Source organism: Fukomys damarensis, unplaced genomic scaffold, assembly GCF_012274545.1.
Source record: "Fukomys damarensis isolate Sample0158 unplaced genomic scaffold, DMR_v1.0_HiC HiC_scaffold_30, whole genome shotgun sequence".
Classification (NCBI taxonomy): Eukaryota; Metazoa; Chordata; class Mammalia; order Rodentia; family Bathyergidae; genus Fukomys; species Fukomys damarensis.
This window is the reverse complement of record NW_022900942.1, coordinates 35056052-35072999: the sequence shown is the minus strand read 5'-3', so window position 1 is coordinate 35072999 and position 16948 is coordinate 35056052. Positions and strand designations below refer to the sequence as shown.

General features: G+C 43.6%; 1 protein-coding gene across 2 annotated transcripts in view; it reads right to left on the bottom strand.

Annotated features, from left to right (window-relative positions):
- Myo5b (myosin VB) overlaps positions 1 to 16948 on the bottom strand; it is a 270247-nt gene that overhangs the window by 92581 nt on the left and 160718 nt on the right. For both annotated transcript variants that reach the window (XM_033757427.1, XM_010621696.1), the window contains exons 15-17: positions 11736 to 11891; positions 10833 to 10930; positions 4584 to 4670 (exon numbers count right to left, since the gene is read on the bottom strand). In XM_033757427.1, coding sequence (XP_033613318.1) covers positions 4584 to 4670; positions 10833 to 10930; positions 11736 to 11891 — 341 coding nt within the window. The remainder of the gene's footprint in view (positions 1 to 4583; positions 4671 to 10832; positions 10931 to 11735; positions 11892 to 16948) is intronic.

Below are 16948 nucleotides of genomic sequence, written 5' to 3'. Positions count from 1 at the left end.
CATGATACCAGAAGTATGTCTTTCCTTCCTTCATTACACTTTCCATAATACCTGTAATTACATAAATAAAAGGCACAGATGCACTTGTAATTATCCACTAGAAAGAAGTTTAAAACAGTTAGGATGGCAGGAAACACATCCATCCATCTGGCAACCTGTAAGAGGACAGCAAGTTGTGCTCATCTTGATTCTGCTGGAACTCTGACTGCAGCCAGGTGGGATCAACAGTAGGAGAGCCCACATGGATCTAAAGACTTGGGAGGTGTGAATTCCTCTAGAAAAGGTTGCCTGGGCAGGGATTTAGCTCAGTGGCACAACACCTGCCTTGCAAGTACAAGGTCCTGATTTTGATCCCTGGTACCAAAAAAAAAAAGAAAAAAAAAAAGCTGCCTGGATGAGGAGAAAGCATATCTGGTGTCCAAGCGTGCTACAACTGGGAGACTGAGCAGTCACAGGGCACTGAGAGGGCAGAGAAGCCCTCTTTATGTTGCAGTCCATCCCTGGACAATGTGATGCTTTGCAGCCAGTGTCATCTTCCCGTTGTCTCCTCACCAATCCAAATCCTCCTCATTGTTTAAGGCCCAGATCCAGCCTCACCTTATCTAAGAAGTCTCCACTCCTCCCACACTCGTACTATGCACTTACATCTGGTTATAACTTGCTCTTTAACTGTTTCAAGCTTGCGTCACTTCTAGCTGTGAATTTCTTGTGAGCGTGGCCCAGCACAGAGCTGCATGCTCCACACAGGAGACACAGAGGAGAGAGATTAAGGGGAGAAAAGGACTTCATAAAGGCAGCATATTATTGTTCTCATTTCACATAATGCTCATGTGAGATCCCAGAAGTAGATCTTCTCCTATTTCTATCTCTAGAACAGATTGTTTTATACAGTGATAGCAAACCCAGTGGGAGTGTGGGTGACACACACAGTCACTCTGATTTCATGCAGTGAGGCTTTGAGGAAGCTCAGCTGCTGAATCAGAGGTGGCAGATGTGTACAGACTGCCGCCTATGCAGGGCTTATAGTTAACCAGGTCAGACTCATGCGCTTCTAAGCTTCCTCTTCTTTTTTGTTTTTTTTTTTTGTTTTTTTGAGACAGGGTCTCACTATGTGGTTGAGACTGACCTGGAGCTCACTATGTAGCCCAGGCTGATCTTGAACTCACAGCGATCCTCCTGGCTCAGCCTCCCGAGTGCTGGGATTACAGGCGTGCACCACCACGCCCGGCTAAGTCTCTTCTTGATACACCCTTGTCAAGACACCTGCTCCAAGTCACTTGTCCTACCATTTATTCATTCTGTTAGAAAGTCCTTGGTGAAGTAGGTGGCTGTTTTTATACTGAGATTTACCCCAAGATTTCACCTGGCATAGATGACCTCATTGTCACATGCTTCCCTTGTGTCTTCTCTATGGCTTGACATGGTCCTGATTTATATGCTTTCCATTTTACTAACCCACCATTGGACACAAAGTGGTACATTATACACAAAGGTGAACACCTTCTCTGCTTATCTCCAGGGCTTTGCAGTATATAGAACAGGTGTGGCTGTAGAAACTGGCATTCCAAACCTTCTTTTTTCCAGATATTTATACTCAAAGGGAGGCAACTTCTTGCTCATATCTGGAAGACTAATAAATATTTTGTTAAATGCTTAAGTGCTTGGTACTGTGCTGAGGACTTTATCTCATTCCTTACGACACTTGTGAAGTAAGAAAGATAATTTTACTTAAAAGATAAGGAAAACCAGGCTTTGAGAGATTTATTAACTTGCCCAAGATCACCCAGCCAAGAAGTGTGGCAGCCAACACCGGAACCCAGGCCTGACTACAAAAGCCAGGTTTCAACAGACTCAGAACACAGGCTATTTCAGCTCTTGCCCAGCCTACAACTCCAGAGTTTGGACTCCAAAATGTTAGAGAGGATGAGGAGCAGTTAGTGCTATGTCAGGTCTCAGGTCTGGGCTTGGCACAGGAGGAGAGGGCGGTCTTTCAGGACCCCCGACTCAACCCTCTTCCTCCTCTGATAAACCTATGTTTGAAGGACAACACGGACTTAAGCAGTAAAATGTTCATCAAGGACAGTGTAGCAGGGGCAGAAGAACGCTGGCTCTAGACCCAACTCAGTCTTCAGCATTCACCTGTTCTCTGGGACTCACTGTGGGAGCACATATTAGATGACAACACACCTTACCAAACCTGACACTGAGAAACAGTTATACCACAACATTCTTTCTGCCACAAACTGCCCTCTTACAACTTCCAACCCAAGTTATTTCAATAAAAAGTATGTTACTTACAAACCATTACATTGATTTCATGACCAACTAATGGGCGACAACACACAATTCTGAGAAACAGCAGACTTACAATAGTGGAAATAAAGAAACCTTTGGTAGGTGACACCTGTCTTGAGAGTTCCACAGACATCAAAGTGAAATGCTAAGAGTGGAGTAGCTGCCCACAGAACTCATTTGGAAGATCAGTAACTCAACAGCACCCCAAGGTCATTTTCTAACTTTTCAACTGTTGGATCTGAACCCTATCAGGGACTGAAATTTCAGTGGTTTGAACTCAGACCTGAGCCTCTCAACCTGGGCCCTGGACACTCTCCTCTCAATCAAAAGACAAAGATGCTGGATGCTACAGGCAGACTGAGAAAAGGCATGCAAGCCTTACCTAAGAAGCAGAAGCTAGCCATCTTCATAACAGGGGTTGTGGGTAGCTATTAGTGTGTTGATAGTGAAGTCAAAAAATGAGAAAGGGCCTCAGGACACACCCTGCCATTTTTTTCTAAGCAAGGGAAGATGTGGTTGAGAAGAAAAGATTAGTGGCCTTAGACTAGGCTCCTGGCTCCTGTGACCATCTGGCTGGATTTTGAAAAGCTGCCTAGGTATTGCAGATTAGTGACAGTTATTTGACTTCCCAGGTCAAATGCAAATTCCTAGTTCTAGCAACAATTTCCCTTCAGGCCTAACATTTGGGAATTGATTATGGATAATTAATTAACCACTGTATGTGAAATGGTCTCCCCACTGCAGCGGGGAGTGACAGGTGGAGAGGAGGCCCGTGCTACCTCCCTTCATCCCCACTTCTGGCTCTGTCCACCCTGACACACAAGGGACTTCTGAGGACAGACAGTCCTCATGGGCAGTATTACAGCTCTAGGCTACTGCACTTCTCAATTCAGTCCAAGCAAAAGCTGATTGGTTTATGTCACACTAGTTTACGGTAGGGGGTGAGCTAGTGGGATTGTCACTTGCTTGCCACCCTATTTTAGGAAAGCATCCGCAGGAAGTCCATAGTCCTGGCATGGCTTCCTCAGACTTGGAGTGCTTCGGGGGCTTATCCACAATGCACATCAGACCATGAGATTATTTTTTAACTCAATAAAGTTATATTTTCCACCTTAGGGATTCTATGCTAAAAGGTAAATGGATCCAACAATGAACGGTTAAGCAATATGTGATATAGATGTGCAAGGAAATATCTTAATTTTTTTTTTTTTTTTTTGGCACTGGGGATCAAACTCAGGACCTTGCGCTTGCCAGGCAGGCATAGCATCACTGAGTTACATCCTTGTCCCCTTGCAAGGGAATATTGTTCAGCCTTAAAAATAAGAAAATTCTGTCACATGCTATGAATATAAATGAACCTTGAAGACATTATACCAACTGAAACAAGCCAATCACAAAGAGCAAACATATTACATGATTCCATCTATATGAGGCACCTTAAGTTGCCACATTCAGAGACAAAGTAGAGGAGTGAGTTGAGGGAAAGAGAATGGGGAGGGCTAAGGTTGCTGTAATTTGCTCTTCAAGGATGTGTGTGTCGAAGTTTGGTCCCTGGGGTAGGAGTATTAGGAAGTGGTGAAACCTCAGAGATGGGGCATTACCGGAAGATCCTCAGTCCAGTTGGGACACCAGAAGTACCTCTCAGAAGGTACTACGGGACCCCAGGTGCTCTTTAGCTTTTTGGCTGATATTACCTATCCCTCCCATGTGATCTTGGACTTTCAGCCTCTGAAACTATGAACTACATCCCTTTTCTTTAAAAGTTAGCTTGGTCGAGGTATTTGTTTTTTCATAGTAGAAACAGGGAATGAAACAGGTGTTTCTATTACATGTTTTTCAAGATGAGAAGGGTTCTGGAAATGAATGGTAGTGATGGTTGTGTGACAATGTAAACATACTTCATGGCTACTGTTTAATGGTTAGGATGGTAAATATTATATAACCGGATTTTACAAAAAAATAAAACAAAAAAAGATAAAAGGGGTATGTGGGAGTTGAGTGTAGAAGGAATCCCTTTGCTGCTCTACCTAGTTCATCGCCCAGGCCAGTGACAATGTGGAATTTGAAAAGCCCCAAAAGATGTTACTGTTGATTCTTATATTTTTCAGGTCAAAGTGAAATTCTTATTTCCATCAGCATCTTGCTTGGGCCCTCAGGGTGTGGGAACTTCTTTGAGGATCTGTATCCGGTTAACAGTACATACGAGGACTCCCAGGAGCATTGCACTCCATGGCTCTACCGCAGCCCAGATGGGTGTGGGGTGTGGGGTGTGGCTGGCAGCACATTACCTGGACGGATAGCCGGCTGCACTGATGCGAATCGTCTCCAACACCCCGCAGGCTCTCAGTTGCTGCACGGCTCTCTTCGGGTCAAAGCTGCCAAACAATAAGATAAGTGATGAGTGGCCACGTTGACACATAAACAGAATAGGAGAGAAGGAAAGCACATCTTTCCCCACAGCATGTATGGATAGCTGTGTACAAAGTTGGGGTACAGCACAGACTGACTGGCAGGTGAACGGACCATTGTATCATCTTCAGTTCTATGCATGAGGCATTCATGTATACGTGTTTTGTTTGTTTATTTGTTTGTTACAGGAGATCGAACTCGGACCTTGAGCTTGCGAGGCAGGTGGCGGAACCACAGAGCTAAATCCCTGGCTACATTCTTAAATCCTACCTGGGTGATCCCTCTTCTTTGCCTCACTGAATACTGCCTACCCTCCAAGACTCATTCCTGCCTCCCCCCCAGAGTGTGCCCTGTTTACACCCACATGGACACGTGTCCTAAGTCAGTGGTCATAGCTTATGCTATGTCTACAGCACACTTAGCACCATAAGCAGTACTTGGGTTAGTGATTAAAAAGGTAAATTTCAGACCAGGCAGGCCTGGGTTTGACTGATGACATGGCCACGAGCAACAGCACATGTAATTTGGGGGCAAGATTAACCTCTCTGGCTCTCAGTATGTGATAGGATAAAGTATTCATTTTTTAGGGTTAGTATGAAGATGAAATGCAATAGCCCATGGAAGCAAGTAGCACATAGTTAGCTAGGATCATGACAGATACTTATTAAGAATCACGTAGATAAAGAATTTTGTCTTCCCATCTTTAGAGAGATAGGTCCATTTTAAATCACTCCCATGCCCTATGATGCCAAGGACAGAACCAAAAAGCCAGTATTCATTCATACACAAATACTGAATGTGATGCTGTAGAATAACTCAGACTTCATGTGGGCTTCCTAAGGGCAGCAGCACTTGGAGAGGAGAGGGCACAGTAGTGTACACTACAAGGCACACTGGAAGAAACCGGTTGAAACACCTAAGGGAACACATCAGGGTAGCTGGGTGATTGGGGAGTCTTGACTGAGAATTAAATTCCTACTTATAATTTGCTAAATCTGCCTTCCCATTCTGCTAAATGAGGAATAAAGCTCCCTTCCCTTCTGACTGCAGCTCAGCTGCAGCTGGAGGATATGCTTCTTTTGTTCCTCCTGCTTTATAAATGGAAAGGCAAGAATGAGGACCACCACAAGGTTCACAGCACAGATCATAGTGGCTGTTGTTGGGGTCGAGGATTCAGCTCAGTGGTTCTGCCACCTGCCTCATAGTGGCTGTTGTCAGAACCATGGCCAGGCCCCAGGAAGCCAGCTTGCCTTGGTGGATAAAAAGAAACGGGGGCTTCATCAGCTCTAGGACCTGCAACTGCCCAGGCAGCCTCTTGCTACACCATCTCTCTCTATATCAACCCAGGTATTCTCTTCCCAGTGCCCAGGCCCACCCAGATGCTGGAACCCGGCAGATGTATGTAATGTGGGGGTCAGCCACCCTCAGACTTACCTGTCTCCATGGGACTTCCTGTCTGTCCTCCCATCTCTGTGTGACTTGCTCAGTGTGTAACCCATGTCACACTCTAATGCTGAGTATCATGTGAGCCCAGGACACAAAAGTCCATCAAATTTAGCAGATGCTGGCCTGGGCTCGGCAGGTACTTCCCAAGTGAACAACAGCACAAGCTCCCACTCCACATCCCATGTGAGCTGTGGATCTTGGGTCCCAAGAAAGATCAATATTCTCTTCTAGGCCTATACTTACTTCCATTCCTCAGTCCTCCCCTCAGCCTGTTCAATCTTGTGTTCTCCCAACACCCAGATCCCCCATATATTGTCATTCTGCTGAGTCCCAAATGACGCCAGCCTCAAGGTCACCCACAATACTGAGTATAAAGTACAACTGGGTACCGAATTTTACAGTCCCAAACAACAGTTACTTTATATGACAATTTCATATATACATATACATATATATGTGTGTGTGTGTGTGTGTGTACAGAACACACCCTATTTCATAAAACTAACACTACTGCATATAAAAGATCAGATAAACAAAAACACAATTATAGTGGGGGGCCTCAATATGAAACTATCATAAGTACACTGATCAACCAGATTAAAAAATCAACAAATATCACAGTTAAACCACACCTTTGAACAAATGAACATACTGTATATCTACAGAATGTTCTACCCAATAGCAACTGATTACATACCCTTCTCAATAGCACATAGATAACCACACACTACTGTTTTTCAGTCTTCCACAGGATGTAGCACAGGCTCTGCGAGCAGAGGAGGGAATTGATCAGTATCACAAGGGGATCCTTAGGACATAAGGACTGCTGGTGACCACACACAGCATTTGGGATGCAGGATTTACTGTTCAGTCTCTGCTCCTCTCACCTCCAAGGCAGGCAGTTGTGGCCCAAGCTATGAGTGCAAAGCGGATGCACTTGAGCTTTGCAGAGTGTCCTATGGACTGTGGAGCTCCCTCTGAAGGACTCCACACTTCCCCGTAGCAGTCGTATGACCACTGGTGCCTTCTCTCCACCTGGCACATACACGGGGAATTCAGCTCTGTACATGGTAGGGATGGCAGCATGCTCAGAAGCATATGTGACACCTCTAGCACCATGGGAGGAATAGGTAAGGTCCTTACTCTCTCTATGACCTCCCACCACTTTTTTAGTGGACAGCATTGCTCCCTTTCTTAAAAGAACTATTCCTCTTTCCAGCCATCCCATCCCTGCCTGCTCTTGTATCCCCCGGCATCATGCTTTGCGGACACTGCTTTTGTGAACCAGCTTTTGCCTGGGTCCTGGCCTGATGGCCAGGCAATAGCTTACTGAAAAATCTCCATATACACACAACACAGCAAAAGTCTGTTGGGAATAGGGTGTGTGTCAGCACGTGCATGCTTGTGTGGACACTTTCCAGTCTTTTCTTGAAGCTGTACACACCGTGTCTTGAGCTGGTTCCCCAGAAAGCATCTGGCAAGTAAGCTCAGCTTTAACTTCTTCTCTGCTTCAGAAGGTAAGCCAAACCACTCTACTCCTCATAACTGCTCTTCCTTTCCAAGATGGCAACATCATCCCTCATGCTCTGGGCTGAAGGAGTGACCGTGGGTCAGCTTCAGCTCTGCCTCTAACTGTTGGCATCACTCTGCAGAAGATATGAACTCTCCATAACACATTTTCCTCATTCACTCAATGGGTGCTGAGGATATCTGCTTGTCTGTAACTCACAAGTCTGCTGTAATGATCAAGTGATACAAAATAAAGACTTTTCAGAGAAAAGCGAAAAAGACATGCTACAAAGAAGATACTGCCATTCTTTTCCTGTTCATACATCCTTGGGGAGTTGTAAAGACAGTCAGCCTTCTGTATTCTAATTTTATACCTTCAGTAGTACAGAAAACTCCCTGTCAAGCACATCTCCCCATCTGCCTGCCTGAGTTACTTTGATTTGGTGAGGAATGGAACACCAGGCCTTCTGCTATTAAATTCTGGAGGACCCTCATGAGGACAATTAACATCTAACTCAGGTCACAACAGATAGTCAAGCTGCAGGTTTACACTTTCCCTTCCCGGTACAAGGTGCGTGAAAACAACAGAGCCAGGAGCTTGTTGGACACAGAGTGAGAATCCATAATGATGTCAGAACTGGGCTCCACCTCTGCAATCAGATGTCACTCAATCAGTCCTGTGCTTCTTCAGGCTTGGCAGTATCTTACAGGCACAGTTCAGGACCCTAAGACCTGGGAACCTGTGAGCTGTTTTTCAAGGAACCTGGCCAGGTCCTCTTCCAAGTGATTCAAGATTATGACATTTGTCCCAGGCCACCTCTTCCCTGAGTGAGGAAAGCCCTTTTATTGCATGATAAGGAATAGGAAGGATACAGAAATTTCCTTGTAAAGTCAATAACAGTAAGTCTAATGATATCAATGCTTATACTTCTTATAAGTAATCCCATTATTTTCTTGGAGTTTTTTCATTAGGATATTATAAAATCACAATTAATGGATAAAGCAATGAGACAAATACAATGAAAGACAACTTTGCGATTAGCCAAACAATCAGTAGTGAGCTTGAATAAGAATTCAGGTTTTCTGATTTGGTTCATTATTATTATTCTTTTTCTTCCTATTCTCTGTATTTATTGAAAAAGTTTGGTCCTGGAGGCAAAGAAGGGTTTTAGAAAACACAGTATTAAGGTTAGAAAGTCCCTTTCTCACCATTTCTCAAATGGGAGGTAAACCCACAGAGTACTTGGCGCTTACAAGGTACCAGGCTTTGGTCAATGAACTTCCCAAGGCCACAGCTGGCTAAGGCAGATTAGGCACTGAGCACCGTCTTTCCTCTCCCAGGCGCTTCATGGTACTCTGTCCTTCCCAGATAATTGGAGTCTTTCACACACATTGCTCTCCATCAGCCTCTTCCTGCAGCCAGCCAGTAAGCAGATGCCACACTGGGGGCAGGGCTCTCAATATCTCAGAAATGCAGAGGAAGAAAGAAAGTGAGCAGTCAGCACACTTCAGAGAGGACTGACTCACTATTCATTGTCTCCTTCGCCGCCTTGAACCATGAGGCCCATGGGGAGGGCTCAAGCTTCATTAAATGACAGGAAATGCAGAAGGCAATTCAAATGTTCAGTGTGAGAGCCAGAGTTGCCAAAATGAATGATTTCATAGAAAGAAATTGTCATGGTTTCCCTTTTGGTCTTAGCATAAAGAAAGATGGGAATAAAGTGTTTTAAAAAAATAAAAGCATACTTTCCCAGGCCAGAAGGAATGGCACATGTGAACGCTCAGAGTCAGGAAAGAGGAGCTACTGAGGTGAGCAAGAAGTTGCTTTAATGGCCTGGGGTGTATTCAGGTAGGAACAAAGGAAGTCTGGCTATCACAGTCACACAGTCAGGTTGATTCCTTGATTCCACATGAGAGAGATCATGGAAAGGGAGGGGTGAATAAAGGACAGTGGGATTTGATCAGTGGTTGCTGGATGTAGGGGCTGAATTATTACACTGAACCCCATTAATATATATAATTAATACATGTTAATAAACAATGTAAAGAAAAAAATGAGGATCTGGAACAAGGAAATAGGAGAAGAAGAAAAAAGGAGACAATGAGTTAAATTTTCACATAGATTCCATGGGACTTATACAATGGCAAGACAAGGGGAGTAAAGGAAGTGGAATCAAGGGGTATGCCGTCCAATATGAGAGCCACTCACCACTTGTGGGGATGGGACATTTAAATGAAACATTCAGTTCTCCTCATCCACACTAGCCACGTTTCAGGCATCAACTGTCACACACAACTAGCTGCTACCTCGTTGAATGATGCTGGGTACAGAACAGTTCCATCATCACAGAAGGTCCTGCTGGACAGAGCTGGCCTAGAGTGACTCAGGTTTCCAGTTTGGGGTATCAGGTTCGGTAGGTGAATGAGATGTCAGGAATGGTTACGTCTTTCACTAAAGCAGAGAACGAAGAATGGACAATCGTTTTGGAAGAAAAAGACCAAGAGTTTGGTCTCAGTCATGTTGAATGTGAGGTGTCTGATGAAGCTGTAGCAGCATGCAGAAGTACTGGTCTGGAATTTGGCAGAAACCAAAGATGGACAAGACAATTACAAGTTACTCTTAACATAGATTTGAAGTTGGTCTAATGGGTGTGCACAGACTGAAAGGAACAATTTCAAGATAGAGGTAATGAATGGTGAGGAGAAGGTAAGAGTAGATAAACTGAAGTGCAGTGCCAGAGGCAATGCGAGAAGCAGGATGATTTTTGTTTCCAACCACTCCAAGTGCTATTTGAGGGCCGACTTCCTCAGTGCTGAAATGCCCTTTCTCAACACTCCTGCCATCCTAATATGTCTGAATTTAATATTTTATGGGAGAGACACAGCCTTCCACATTGAATAACATATTATATGATCCTCCTATTTGATTCAAGGTTGCACATTCAACACCACTGAAAGGCCCAGGTAACTGCAGAAAAATATCTTTTACCCTCTTGAATTAAGGAGAGTGGCAGGTACAATCCAGCTGTATCTGTCAGCCTGTGTCCACACATGAATCCATCTGGCCAGTCACCAGGCTAAAGCTGCAGAACCCCACAAGAGTGGGCCCATCTCCCTGGACCTCTGAGGAGGGATGAGCTTCTTGGGCTTGCTCATGAGCAGCAGGTACTTACTGAAAAGGCAGCTTGTCGTCATTGGGCTTGATGCAGCGGACGTAGTGTGGTGTTGTGGCATTTAGGGTTTCCATGAGGCGATTCAGCGAGTTGCGGAACTGGGAAGGCAAAAGCCAGCACTAAATTATTTTTAACAATTTGTTGAATGTAAGGGGGGGAAAAAAACTCATACTGGTAGTGATAGTAATAGTTGTTACTATTATTACTGCTAATCCAAAAGAACAGGGGAAAAAACTCAGACCTGGGACCAGATTCCAGCTGACACTGCTACCTTGCTGAGACCAAAAATCAAGTCCTTCCCGGAGTAGGGCCCCTTTTCAAACTAAATGATCAGAGACCACCTCTTAATGTGCTTAATTCCAGGGATGGGGAACAAGTGAGATGATAAGGCAAGTGAGTGCTGAGATAGAAGTCAAGCTGTCACCCTGACATCCAACACAGGAGCATCCTAGAATTAACCATGTCTATATGAAATGTCCAGAACTGGCAAATCCACAGGCATAAAAGTAAGTGGTGGTAGCCAGGGACTTCTCTCTGGAGATGCACTGGGGGAATGCCAACAGAGGCCTTAGAAGAAGGGAAAAGTTTAGCAGACTCTTGATCCTTAGGCTTATTCAACTCTCCTCTCTACCCTGCAGATATGACCCCCTGCCTACGTACATGCTAATCACTCTTGCTGTGCCTCAGGGATTAAGGCATTGATTTCTCTTAACCCTTTCTTCTGTTAGTCCTCTCTAGTGGAAGTTTTGGAGATTCCTCTTTAAAAGACAAAAAGCTTGACCTAGGTGGCCAGGGCTGTTGACACCAAGGCCACTGTGCCTGCCCTTACAGCTATATCTAGAGAAGCCAGCCCTGCCACACATGCCACAGCCCATAGCTTCTGGCAATGAGCCTGGGGCTGACCTGGAGGCCCACAGTTTTCTTGTGCTCTTTGTTGGAGGCCTTCAAGAGGGGTTTGGCAGAGCGAACGTTGATCTTTGAAGATGACCCCTTCCCAGCTGGGGTGGTGGCGGGAGTGGCATCCTTGTCGTCATGAAACAAGTCAGACACTAATGGAAACTAGAAAGAGTCACAGGAAAAAAAAATGAAAATGATATCTCTTGCATTTTATATTGTTTAAATTCTTCCAAAATTGCTTTCCTAAGATACACTAATGCGAAATAAAGGCATGTCCACAGAAAACCTTAAACACCATTTACAGCAGCAATTATTCATAAGAGCAACCTATTAGAACTACTCAAATGCCCATCACCTGTTGAGTGGATGCAACGTGTTATATATCCATACAATGGAACATTAGTCAATAACATAAAGGAAAGAATGCCTTATTCGTGCTTGTTATGGATGAAGCTTGAAAACATGCTCAGTGAATGAAACCAGGCACAAAAGAACACATAATATGTCATTCCATGTAGAGTATATGAAATATCCAGGAAACAGAAAGTGATTTAATGATTGACAGGGCAGGTGGGGGAGGGAAACAGAGTGACTGCTAATAGATACAGGGGTTCTTCTTAGAGTAATGAAAATATTCTCGAATTTATAGTAGTGATGGTTGCAGAGTTCGGAAAACATACTAAAAACCACTAGATTGTATACTTCAAAAAGTGAGTTTTGCTGGGTGTGGTGGCACATGACTATAATCTCAGCATTCTGGGAGATTGAGGCGGGAAGATCCCAAATTCAAGCTCAGCCTGGGCAACTCAGTGAGACCCTATTTCAAATATTTTATTTTAAAGCTAGGGATATAGCTCAGTGTGAAGGATCTGGGTTCAATCCCAAGAAACCCTCCTCTCCCTACACACAGAGGTGAGTTTTGTGGTATGTGAACAGTACCTCAATTTTTTAAAAGTTTGGAAAACAGTAGCTTTTCCTGACAATCTTATTTAACCTTCACCTATGAGGATGGTCGTAATGTCTCAATGAGAATCCACATGAGCACAGAGAAGTGTGCCAATGGTATAAGCAAATACTGTCTACTTTACTATTTTATTAGGTTATATATGAAAAACTTAGGTAACCTGTAAAAATGAAGATGCTTAAGGAAATTATATTTTTGATCTGAAAAGAAAACAGCACAGAATTTTAGATCTGGAACAACTTTAAAGTTCAACTCTCACCTGCTTGTGGCAGGTGAGGAAACAGAAGCGTGGGAAAAGGGGTCTACAAAAATTCTGCTTCAAGTTCCAAGGGCTAATAGGAACATCTCCAGGACTGCCAGTCAATGACTGAGCCCAGGATAGCACCCGGGACACCTAGGACAGAGCTTGTTTCAATATTCAAAGGTACCCTTGTCATTTACACTGGCAAAATCAAGGAGGTAGAAATACAAGAGTTTAGAATACAGCTTTTTGTCTTTGATGAGCCTGCAATCATGATCAATACATAAAAATGCATTCCAAGAAATAATCCTCCAGCTGATAACATGCCCCAAAATTCAGAGCAGGAGATTTAGGCAGAACTAAGCTAAGTACTCAAGGCGCAGCATCACCTTTATAAAAGGCATAAAGAGCAGCGACAGCCAGCTGCTTCTCTGATCATCTGCTTTGAATTCCCTAGAATCTTCCATAATTTGAGTCCCAGTTTAATTAGAATTCATTGGGTACCTGCAGAACATTATAATTAGGCTATCATACAATAGCTTAGAAAATAAAAGGATCATATAATGGATAGGTCCAAAACACAAAATAATCCAATGGCATCTACTCTCAGTATTTCAAATCTGTATTTCAAATGTATTCAAAGACTCTTAGAAGCCTACAAATATTAAGCAATACATACAGACCTTTCATATTATAATGTACAGTATGCCCTGGATCATCTCACTCCTCTCCCCTCCCATACTACATGACAATACAGTCAAGATGTTACATGGGCTAGGGATGTCTCAGTGTGAACATGTTAGTTCCACACAAAGGATCAAGGTGCTGCTGTTGGCACATTACAGCTATTCTCAGAACCTGGATGTCAGACCCCTGTGACTTAGCTCATTTAAAGGCAGGTTCTACAACCTCGTTAGGTAATCACGCCACAGGATAACATGAGTTTGGGGGATAAAACAGGTCATGGTCATCTCATTCCCTTAGGGCTTCTTCAACTTGACATTACCCAGGACAGGCATAGGACCACTTGCCAAACTTGAAACATGTCCATTTAAAAACTGGGAAGTGCAGATATTTGGCTCAGTGAATACTCCTCCATCTGATGACTCTGGCATTCTTTACATAATAGGTAACATATAAGTTCCATAAAATAAAGTTCATTTTCACCAAATGTTAAGCCTAGTGTTATGCAAGAACATTTCACAACCAGAGAGGATTAGCCTGAGTATGCCTACCTACACACACAAGGTTATGATGGCTAAGGCTCAAAAGCAGTACCTGCTGCTGGTTATAAGACTTGTTTCCCCCATCAAGTATTTAAAACTAAAATAGATACAAAAATATAGTTCTTCCAACAAGGCTCTTAGGTATTAGAAGTTTACATTTTTTAGTTCAATTTTAGAGTTAATTCTTCCTCTGTACTCTGTATTTCTCACTGAATCACTAACCACAAGATGTGCCTGATTTCCATTTTTAAGCACAGTGGTTTATGTGAACAAGGGTTGTGGCTCTTTAAGTTTTCTGGCCTGGGTTTTAAGTTCAATCTAAAAACACTAACTGATTGGGATTGGAGATCTATCTTAGTGGTAAGAGCATTTTCTTAGCATGTGATGGGTCCTTGGTGTAATCCCCAGCATCACAATAATAAAAAAATGCAAGCACCATTCAATAATTTTAAGGTGAAGGACCATCTGGTGAGAAGCCTGAGTCCACTCTCATTGCTAGTTATCTTGTGGCTGCAATAGGATGGAGATGCTACAACCAGCACTGGGGAATGCTACCATGTTCCTGGAAAAAAAAAAAAGCACAACCTGAATTCCTGCACCAGGCCTGGAATGGGTAATCCTGTCTCTTCTCTCTCAATGAACTGTTGACTGCCTAACAAGGTGGCTAAACACAATGTACCTTCTCCCTTGACCTATCTCAGTCCTACCTGAGCAGAAGTTCTCAGGCCACCTCTTCACACTACTGAAATGGATTCTGAGAGACCATTTGGGGGCAGTCCTTGCAAAGTCCAGTGGTGAGAAATGGTTTCATTCTTCATCTTATCTATCCTCTTCCAAGACTTTCAGTCCAACCCAATCCTTCTTCCCAGAGAACTTTCTTTACCTGTGGTGGCTCTGTCTCCTCCAGCTCTGTTCTCCTAACTTCTCCTCCAGAATTTTCTACTGGTCCATCTTCCTGCTTTCCCCTCCTCAGTGCTGTTTGCAAGATCTGTTTCTTTCTTTCCAACACTCATTCCCTGGACAGTTTCCAGGTGCTTCCACTATGCCTCTCGATCCTGTCTCTCCAGTCTGGCTATTTTTCCTTCCTTTGATTGTTTTCCTTCCTATGGATATTCCCACTGACGACTCCAAACTTGACATGGTGAAAAAGTGCTCTCACGTACTGCTTTCCGAAATTAGGGATCTTGCCTTCACCCACCTCCTGTCCCAATCAAGTATCAGGTTCTGTCTACAGTTAAGCATCCACAATCCTTCCTGCTGCAGCCCTGGTTCAGGATCACCAGAGTTCTCTTCTGGACCACTAGTTATACCTTCACATACAGAGATATCCCACTATCAGCCAGTTTTCTCTGAATTCAAACTTTATCCAGTAGCCCCTTGGCTAAACTCACTGGCCCACAACCTATACCAGAAAGTCACCACAGCATGTGTTAACATGGGGACAACAGGGAAAGAAGGGTCTGGAGATAAGAAAACAGCCAACCCAGGGACCTTTCAGGAACAGTATCAGAGTACCCAGGCACATGTAAGAAAGGGCAGACTGGTACTGAGAAACTTCCACAGGGAAATAATGGGAGCCGCAGGGAAAGTTCACATTTTAAAGATAGCCTTCTGACTCAGTCTGTCGTACTAAAGCACACTTCCAACTGATTAAATTATTTTAATCCATACACTTTCTGAAATGAGTTTCCAAGATGTCTGTGACATGAGTAGAAATGGCCAGTCTTCATAATGATACTGTATGAGATGTCATTAATAGTAACTTATTGTGTGAAAGACCTGTTAAATGCCAAGGTCAGAAACATGTATCAAAAAAATCACACAAGGAAATCTGAAATCAGATCACCAATAAGTATTTTACATTTGCAATCCCTTTCTCTTGCTTCTGTCAGAGAAGCATTCTATGCTTTTTAATACATTAATGAAGGCATCTGTAATGTAAGAATAGAAATGGAAAGCTGTTCAAAGCAGATGTTCACCTAAGATGGCACTGTGCCCTACTTTGTATATAAACGTGACCAAAGTGCAGTCTGAAGAATTTGTATTTTTGTTGTTTTCATCCGCGAGCCCACTCTTGGAACAAGGTTCAAGAACCTGGACTGGGAGGGCAAGGTGTGGAATCACCATACAGACTCCAGGGAGGTTTCTGGAACGCTTCCGTTTTATTGAGGAAATGTACAGACTTACAAGGGGTAAGGCCTGGGTGGAGCCAGGGTGGAGTCGGGATATTTGGCACATCGTTACTGACCACATAATTTTGGATTGTATGTTTTAGGGGTTGAGGCAAATGGAGTCAGGACTTGATGTTTTTGAGAGGAACCGTTTATCTGTCAAAGGTCAGATCTCTACACACCCGAGGGGGCGGATTATTCCAGCCCCAATAAGCCTCAGAGTTTTCTCACAAGAGATGGGTGCGGCACTCCTGACTCAGCCAGACATGAACCTGATCCTCATATTTTGTTTTAAAATCTATGTTTTAATTATGGATCTCTGGTATTAAGACTGCATTTCGAAGAGGTAAGATGAGTTCTTAGAAATATTAACTCTGGAAAAGAGGTACAGACTTCATACTCAATGTAGGATTTGTTTTTATAGGCTCAGTGACCATACAGAGCACTCTAGGCTGACCACAAGACTGAAAAACCAAGGCATCCTGTGCAACCTTGGGCTACAGCCAGCAGCCAAAGACCAAGGCAAAAACTATCAATTATTACCACTTCCCACCCATCAACCTGAGGGCCAGGACACAGAGGGACCCCTAGATGTGTCCCAACTATGCTCAAAATTA